Here is a 10,000-nt window from a genome sequence, read left to right as displayed (position 1 = left end):
ACGGATTATAAGTTTTCATCTAAAGTCCCAATTCATTTGCTCTAAATGAATTAGTTCTCAAAGGTTTCCTGGCAGATTCTACCGAGACTGACTAAATCTGATCTGTTTTTTACTTCTGCAAACCCTTGTAACTTAACATCCAAGAGGTAATGTCAGTACTTTTTAAGAAGAATACTTTTGACAATTAACACTAACAGTTTAGTTCCATATCCATCATTTTGTTCAGTTTTACATACATCCTCTTTTTAAATTAGTATCAATGCTAAAACCTGGTTAATACAAAAATTAGAATAGGCCTCCTGTCACAAAGGTGTTTACCAATGGCCAAGACTCACAATACCGTTGGAAGCCATTTGAAATTCATATTTACTATAATTTATTATATTAATATTCACTGTATAACCACAGGTATGGTTGGAGGCCGTCTTAAAATCAGCCCAGAAGTCAGACTAACAGGTCAGACAATAGGAGAGATTTCAGACAACGCAATGACTGGACACACCATCTTTATTTACAATGTTCTTTTAAGTAAGTACCTATATGTTAAAAAGGTCAATGGGAAGGGCAACTAATTACGCCATTTTAGCCCAGGCCAAGGAAGACGTGATAATCTTGTCTCTTTTAAATGAAATTAATATTATAATTCTGGATAAGACAGATGCAAGGAGGGAATTCTAAAACTTGACAAGAGAGAGAGAGAGAGAGAGAGAGAGAGAGAGAGAGAGAGAGAGAGAGAGAGAGAGAGAGAGAATCTGGAATTTCAGCCTGTTGAGTACTACGTAGCCATTGATAAAGTCAGGAAAAAGGGTTGGTGATAAAACATAACCTTAAAGAACACAGACAGATTTATTACAGGGAGACGTTGCACTGTTAACATTTATTAAAAAGCAAATAAAAAAAATTAAATGAAGCAACACAGTAATAGGTAAGTTTGGGTAACAGTACCCTACTCCAGAATCAGACAAATACCATAGATATACCAAGAGATGGCATTCAAAAATAGGTAAATGACAGCAGTTCAATATGACTGGAAAGACGGACACCATTAACAGAAGATGCTGGGCAGGTGAAACAGTACAAAGTGGCTAGTCTGAGAATTATTGTCAATAGAATATTGCATTTGAACTTGGCTGGCTTGGGAGAATAAGAAATGGTTGTACTATATGACTCTAATATAAACAAAAGTTGAAAGCTATGTAAATGTTGAAATTAGTAGGCATGGACGGACTGCCTCGAACTCGTGAGAATGGAGAAATTACCTCTGGAAGGGCCTTTTAAGTATACTGTGAACTAGCAGAATGATGAAGTGTTTGTGTTGAATTACATGTAGTACAGAGCACGTGGACCATATACGAAAACAGAAGGTAGTTTCAGTATGGAAATGTTCAAAATAGAATCACAAATGAAATTAAGTTGTGAGACTGATCAGAAAAGTAATATACATATATATATATACAAAATTATAAATATTTGTTCTAGATTTCATGGAAATTCAGTCTTCAAACGCTTCTATTACAATCATCATCATCATCATATTCATCATCTCACGAATGAAAATTACCTTATTTATAACGGATCAACATTATTTTAACTCAAAACAATACTCTTCTTTCAGTCAGCAGTTAGTATTTATGATTGACCTAAAAAAATAAAAATTCGTATTAGATTTAATCCTCCTAACGTATAAAAATAATTCTCACCCAAAACCTAATAGTAGTTTGGCAGACGAAAACGAAAAATAGAATTACTTCGAAATTCAGTCATCAATGTTTCCCTAATTTAGAAAAACAATTTGATGAATGAAAAAAACATCCTTCGCGACACCAAAGACTAAACTAATATATTTTTTTCCAGATGAGAAGGACCTTGACCACCTGGTCGAGATCGTGCAAAGGAAAACGGCGTCGTTATCCATCTACAACCAAAGAGAATGGGACCGATTCTTCTGGTCTCCCATCGTAGAAAACGGACACAACTACAAGAAGATCACCAACTTAGTAGTTTACGGGATACAAGACTTCATGTACATGAGGCAATTGCTTTGCAAGGCGAGGGTGTTTATAGTTGCTATTTGCTTCGATTCTTTAGATACTATTCTTATGAGCTCGAAGATTATATGAAATAGAGTTCTAATACAAATCTCCTTCCACTTTTTGTAATGTCTTTAGATGTTTATTACTTGTTTAATTTTTTCTAGTAACGATATTTTTTACCTCATTTTACTTCTATCTAACGAATATCTTATTCATTGGAAGCTTGAGTTTAAAGTTACTGACCCCATAGTTGGCTTGATCCATATGAATATGGTTCATTTTCTGAATATAATAATATTTAAGACTATTTCATTAGCTTATTGTTTACACGTTACTTAAAATTGATAATACATGCATTGTAGCAACAGTGTCTTACAAATATTTAAGGTAAAGCCTATAGGAAGAGTGTAACTCCCAATTAAGTATTTAAATGTATCCTTAAGTATTGTGATTCGTTTGTTAAGATTGTAAACAAAACAAAAATACATTATATTATATAGTACGTGTATGATTTTAGTCCTTTCAACATAAAAGTTACTTCGTCACAATATCAAAGGTCACTGAAACTGAATAAAATGGGAAGACAATTCTCAGCTAAGGAAATACTATAATTATCTACCTATAATTAATGCAGTTCTACTGTACAACCAAGTGCAATGTACGTAAACTATCCAATATAAAAAAACTGAAAAAATAATTCTGCCAGCCGCCTCTTAAAGAGCCCCAAAAAACATATAACAAAAAATTCGAGGATTTTATGGGATTTCTATATAACTTATTTCTATATCACTTATTCATTTTGATTATATTTAATATTGGCATGCAATGAATATAATTCATCAGACAAATGCATATGGAATTCATATAGTTAAACAAACCAAACCTAACCATTCATAAAACTATTTTTCGGCAAATTTAAGTCAAATTTACCTAACCAATAAGAATGCTTAGAATAGATAAATTCAATATGAATGCTCTAAGGTAAGCTTGTAGTCTTTCTAAATGTCTAACTTAACGAGTGTAATTTTATGCATCTGCGATACCAATGTACAGCCAGAACGGATAGATATATTTCCATAATTGACTGAATAAAGGCTCCCTGGCAACGTGACATGACTGTAATTGAAATTTGGTTACAACATAGTGATGAAAGTACAAATTTCTCGACTAGAAAATCACCTACAAATTTCTCGACTAGAAAATCACCTTATTTTTACGACAATAGGACAAATTTTACGTTCGTCAACTAGTAGGGTGTGTAGTTACGAATGCTCGCATTTATTAAGAAATCCTAACGAACTGTCGTGCCTAAAAACACTAAAACTCCCACAACATTCAGAACAAGAGAGAGAGAGAGAGAGAGAGAGAGAAGAGAGAGAGAGAGAGAGAGGGTGGGGGCTAGAATTAAGCCTTTTCATTAACACTGGAGGACGAACAATTGCATATCAAAGTAAATTCTTTTATATCTTGAATGACAAGCCATTTTTACCAAGTAAAAATGGTTGATAGGTCTAACAGAATGAAAACTTCGCAGTTGCTCGATGAAACAACTGTTCGGAGAGGGTGGAAACTAATATGGAAGAAAGAGAATATGAACGGGGGTACAGCAAAAGGGAATAAGAGGGGTTGCAACTACGGACCGAAGGGAAGCAGCGAAAAAAAAAAATTCCGTAATGCCCAAAGTACACTGCATGAGGCGCACTGATGGCTCTACCCCCTACTGGGCAATTTACACTGAAAATGGCAGTCAGAAAGCGTTCAGTATCTCAAATAACTGAAGTGAAAGTACGTCGCTTCTTCATTCTAAAAAGTGTTAAATTTAATGCGTAACCTCCAAAGAGAGTACCGAGTACTGTGTATTTATTTCTTCTCTCCCCACCGCCCTCTGTAGATTGTTCTGAGTAATTACTAAACGACAGTTGTCTGCGAGTTACTATCGAGTGATTTATGAAAATTTGTCTACAACGCCAAACTTGGGCTTTTTCCGCCATTCGGTGATTAAGGCGAAAAGAGGGAGTTGGAGAGGTTGGATAGCAAGACGAAAGGAAGGATGTAGGGAAGGAGATAAAAGTAAAGGTTAAAAAGTCGGTGCAGCTACAGGCTGCAGGGGACACTGCAAACAACCTTTAGCATTGCCTACAGTTCACCACACTAGCAGTGACGGAACTACCCCCAACTACGGGGACAAGGTAGTATTGCATAACTTCAAGTGCGCGATGCACTTCCTGTAGCTTGATTTTGTTAAACATCTGAAGTAGCCAATGTTAAATTAATAGTTTTATTTTTTTTTATTTAACGTTAAACCCGTTCAGTACTAATAGCATGTAAAACGTAATCTCACTAGATTAAACTTAAAATTTCAAGAAAAACATAATTCCACAAAAGTATGATAAACACCAATCCTAATTATCTTAAACTTAACATTTCAAGAAAAACATAATTCCACAAAAGTATGATAAACACCAACCTTAATTTATCTAACTTATACAAACCAATAAATGAAATTCAGTCTCATATACGATTTAAAGTCCCTGGCTCAAAGAGTTCAGGAGGCACAATTCCAGAACCAATTCACAGAAGTGGAACTTAAATACGTTTCCCAGAATCCCTTTAAAGAGATCCTCCTGGAAACCCTCCATGATTCTTCCAGAATCCAGTTCCTGTTGTTTAATCCCACCCAACCCATTAGTAGAAAGCTACGAGTTCATTCTTGTCTGGTAGTTCGCGTTCTCATTGCTTTACGGCTTATGACTGTGCTTTCAAAGGCACACAGGGGAAAGGTTGACATCGTGGAGTTATACTCGAATATTATTTGGAGTTTTGGACTTTCTTAGAATGGATTTTTTTTTATTGCTTTCGAAAATGCCTTTTAATGTAAGTGTTTAAATGACGTCTCGAAAATGTGGAATGCTTGCTCGCTCGCTTGGTTGTGCGCCGCGCACACACACACACACACACAATATATATATAAATAAAGGTTTTTTTGCCACGAAGGAAAAAAATGAAAAAGCGAGTTAGCCGAGTACTTTCGGTCCTATTCGGACCCTTTACTGCCTCAGTAAAGGGTCCGAATAGGACCGAAAGTACTCGGCTAACTCGCTTTTTCATTTTTTTCCTTCGTGGCAAAAAAAACCTTTATTTATATATACATAGCATCACGTTTTAAATACTTCGTGATCAAGCTATTCACACTATATATATATATATATATATATATATATATATATATATATATATATATATATATATATATATATATATATATATATAACAGACAAAACAGCAGTCATCCGTGACGTTGGGAGTGGGATGGGTTATGGTGAAAAAAAAAAAGCTGACATTCAGTGACAACCGGATTTAATCTTCAACTGTTGCATCATTGTGATGTACCTCTCCTATCTTCCGAATAAAATAAACCTCCAAATTACTTGAGAGAGAGAAGTGCCCTAACCGGCGACTTGCGTTACAAACTGGAGCGCAGTATACCGAGCACTGCTTTCAGATCAGCAAACAAAAAACTTGACAAGGGTCATTAAAAATGAGTCGAGGAATGGAGAAAAATGGGAACTTTTAAACGAGATCGCCTTTGATGTGGGAACACCCCAGAACAGTGGTCTCAATCTGGGGGGGTATGCCCCCCAGGGGGCGTCAGCAATCTGCAGAGGCGGCATGAGCCCTAGGGTAGAGCTGTAAATTCTCTAGTTATATTCGTTATTCTCTTAATAACTAGAGTGAGAAACTACTATGGTCTGCTACTCTTGTTAGACTCGTTGGGCATGCCATGTTTTGTCATTATTGACCTCCCTCATTATCCCTCGAAACCCCTTCTCTTTCTTTCTCTATTTTTCTTTATTTTCCTTTAAATCTGATAGGGAATTTTTCTCAGAGATGCCAGGGAGGCGCGGAGGAGAAGAGCAACTCTCAGAGGGGGCGTGGTAATAAAAAGGTCGAGAACCACTGCCTCAGAACATTGCATCAGAAAAATTACTTTCCTTTTCGAAAATATCAGATAAGTCATTCGAGAGGAGAATTACACGATTTACTGAATGTTTCAGCTTGTTGAAGCATAAAAAAAAGACAATTCAACAGTAAACTAAATCAGGATAAATATTATCATTATTTCCAGTTATAAGAAATAACCGACTCAAGTTTCGAAGCAGCTTATAATTAACTATTTTATAATTTTATTAAACTTGTACTGATATTAAGCAATTCCACTGACCATTGACACACTTATTACACGCATCCGACATTACCTGGCTTCTATAGACAGACACGGTCCACCAAATCACAAAAAATTCAAGTATATCTTAGTTTAACCAGACCACTGAGCTGATTAACAGGTCTCCTAGTGGCTGGCCCGAAGCAAATCACAGATTCAATATTAAATAGATACGGTATTAAAAAATGATGCATATAATTAATTGATACACAGGCCTCCAATACAACACGCAAACAATGGTCCTGTACAGGCCTACGACCTTCCTTGATTTCATAGGATTCCTGTATCTAACATACCAAACTACTAATGAAATTATTATGTACTATTCCTTAAAATACAAATACACTCTTACACCCACAATTCTCGTTAGAGAACTACCACATTCTGATATAATCGTATACAGTCAGTTCCTCTTTTATGAAGGTACATCATCACTTTATTTTTTCATTCTGAAGTACTGGAAACCATTCAGACAAATCCTAATTTTAATATCCTTTAGTCCTAAAGGATGCACAGTTAATTTACTATATCGCTGTAAGAAATGTAGCGCCTACACTAAATCACCCCGTAGGAGGGTAGTGCAATCAGTGCACCTCATGCAATGCCCTTTAGGCATTACATAAAAGTACTTTGCAGCGTGCCTTTCGGCCCTACTTGCAACCCCTTTCGTTCCTTTTACTGTACCTCCTTTCATATTCGCTTCCTTCCATATTACTTTCCTTAGCCCTCTTCTAACCATTGATTCATACCGCAACCGTGAGGTTTTCCCCCGTGTAACCTTTCAAACCTAATACTGTCAATTTCCGTTTCAGCGCTGAATGACCTCATTGGTCCAAGTGCTTGGCCTTTGACCGAACTCTTATATTCAATTCAATACACACTATGTTAGTATATCCCACTTATACTCATAGTAACAACTGTGGATTAGCTACTATAGATAAGGTGTATAAATATGGACTTATTTTTATTGTTGGTCCACCGTTCGGTCATCTTAACGCCTGCGCATAAACTCTCAACGGGTCAGACTATCAGCGTCTGTAATCACCTGATTTATAAATCCCGGATCATTCCTCGATATGACCCCCTAGTGTTTCCGGGGTAGTTACCTAAGGCTAATATTTCATGGAGTTATTATCTTTGTGATATTTAGTCTTTGGTTTATGTGTTTTGGGAAATCGCCAACGGGCTTGTACTAAACACGCTGCATAGGTGTTTACATACAGGTTTAAATCCCCTTGGGGGGGGGGGGGCGGTTTAACTATCTAGGAAAGATCCTTAATCCCTCCAACCAGTCTAAATAACCTAATATTCAAGTTTAAAAAACAATTAAATATATATTTACATCAGACAATCACTTTTCTGGACATCGGTCGTTTTGCCGAAGACAGATAATGAAAATAAAAAAAACGAAAATAATATACCTGAATTGATATTGTTGCAAGAAGTACCGCACTAAGAGCGAGTCACACAGAGATGTACACACACGGCAGGAACAGGTAACAATGAAACGTAGGGTTTTAAACGGTACGAACACTACTCACGGCTCTGACATTGAAACACAAACCGCTGTCCTTCGTAAACTACTTGGTTGCATAATCAATCTATAAATAGTACTGCTACGTATTTACATGCCATTAAAATCTTTGCTGTTGTTCATAATCAGATAAGCGTTCGTGCGTGTTAATTTTTGGCAAGGTTAAAATTCTTGTTTGAGATGGTCTTTTCGAGAGAGTTACAAGGATTAGGATGTCTCAAACACTTATTAGTCCATTCGAGGAGACACCGTATGCTCATTTATTTCTAAGAGCAGGTTTTACTGTTTATTCAGTGTCCTAATGAGAGAGAGAGAGAGAGAGAGAGAGAGAGAGAGAGAGAGAGAGAGAGAGAGAGAGCTGCTTACTTACGATGTTCAAGAGTTGGGAAATTTCAAAAGTATATTAGGAGAGGATGAAAAACCGCATCATAAGGTAGACTTTACTACATCACTTTGAAGCTTTCCAGAGGTTTCCTGGAACAGGGTTATTCCATAAGCAGCTTAACCCTCTGACTTCCAGGATCGCGTTTTTTGTAGGATTTAAAACAAGGGACAAATTTCAGTTCCCTGATTATATTTTCCATTACAAAACATCCCCATCGAGAAGCACTGCCATCAGTACACCTCACGCGGTGCACTGTAGGCGTTGCTTAAGGTTCTTAGCGGTGTCCTCTCGGCCCTTAGCTGCAATCCCTTTCATTTTTTTTACTGTACCTCCATGTATATTCTCTTTCTTCCATCTTCTTTCCCTTACTCTCCTAACAGTTAAGTCATAGAGCAACTGTGAGGTTTTTCTTCTGTTACATCTTACAACCCTTCTTTCAGTACTGAATGACCTCATAGGTCCCAGCACTTGGCCTAAATTCTATATTCCATTATATTCTATTGCAAAAAAATGTAAGGAAGGTTTAATTAGAAAAAAAAATGTAATTTATCAATGTTTTAAGATAGAGAGCGAAAGAATGGATGAAAAAAAGATGCAAGAAAAAGGGAATCACAGAACAAGTATAGGAATACAGGCAACAATTTATAGGAGAGAGAGAGAGAGAGAGAGAGAGAGAGAGAGAGAGAGAGAGAGAGAGAGAGAGAGAGAGAGGTTTACGAGAACAAAAGAAGATTCCTTTTATGTAGGGACAGAATACCCTTCCTTGTCATATTTGTGTTGGCATTTTAGATCCTTCGCCCTGATAATTCATAGTATCTATTTTTCCCAAGACTACGTTTTTCCAGACTCCTAGTCCGCTTAAATCCTGCTTTTGTTTTTCCCCTTCCAGACGATCTTCTTTTCCAAATAAAGATTATATTTTTATGTTGTCTTTTGATGATATTTAGAGTCCATAGTTGTCACTGCCGTGCCTCGTAACATTTCCGCAATTTAATGATTGTTTACTTAGCGATATGAGTCATGATCATGACCTGAGAACTTAATCAATATAGGGGCAGATTTTAAGGAAAGCGCCCTCTTTAATCTTATTAATGCTATTGGTGTTTTAAATAAGATTTAATTTTTACTCTTAATCTTTTAAGTTTAATAGGATTTACGATTATCTATTAGATTTTTTTCATGGGGATTTTCCCTTATTAATTTTATTTTATAAAATCTAAATGAGTTTTTAATGTTTTTATTTTAAGTTAATAGTTTTGTCTTGTGTGTGTAAGTGTATGCGTATGAATGTATTTGTTCGTTTGGATATACATACATATGCTTTATATATCCCATTGTAGTATATACTTTATATATCCCATTGTAGCCACGTCAATAACCATTAGCAGTTGCGACGCCAGATACTCTCTAATAAATCTCTCCTCTCTCTCTCTCTCTCTCTCTCTCTCTCTCTCTCTCTCATATAAAGTACCACTAAATACAAGACTTTTCACGTATCTAAATAATATCATTGATTGATTTATGGTGGTTAAAACTGGAGTCGCAACATCTATGTAAATGTCAAGTAAATTCCTCATCACGGTGAACTTAACGAATATTATTATCAGTGGGGTACCTATATCGTCAAATATATCAACAATTTAAAAGTTATCTGGAGACGTTACGTACCTCCCAGTAGCTGAAACCAATATAGAATATATATTAAACAGCTCTATCAGTAGGGGATGTCTAAATGTGAGTTCCATTACCAAAAGATTAATACATTTGCACACAGAAAAGTATAAGAAGACCCACTACGTTCAGTGAAGTAAGATTATTTTTAGAAA

General features: G+C 36.0%; 1 protein-coding gene across 1 annotated transcript in view; it reads left to right on the top strand.

Moving 5' to 3' along the window:
* LOC135203744 (uncharacterized) overlaps window positions 1–2,445 on the top strand; it is a 14,291-nt gene extending 11,846 nt beyond the window's left edge. Inside the window, exons 3-4 of the mRNA XM_064233688.1 lie at window positions 409–528; window positions 1,855–2,445. Of these exons, the coding sequence (XP_064089758.1) occupies window positions 409–528; window positions 1,855–2,120 (386 nt within the window). The 3' untranslated portion in view covers window positions 2,121–2,445. The remainder of the gene's footprint in view (window positions 1–408; window positions 529–1,854) is intronic.
* Window positions 2,446–10,000: the final 7,555 nt, after the last annotated feature.

This window comes from Macrobrachium nipponense, chromosome 24 (genome assembly GCF_015104395.2).
Source record: "Macrobrachium nipponense isolate FS-2020 chromosome 24, ASM1510439v2, whole genome shotgun sequence".
Lineage (NCBI taxonomy): Eukaryota > Metazoa > Arthropoda > Malacostraca > Decapoda > Palaemonidae > Macrobrachium > Macrobrachium nipponense.
This window is presented reverse-complemented; position numbering and strand designations above follow the sequence as displayed.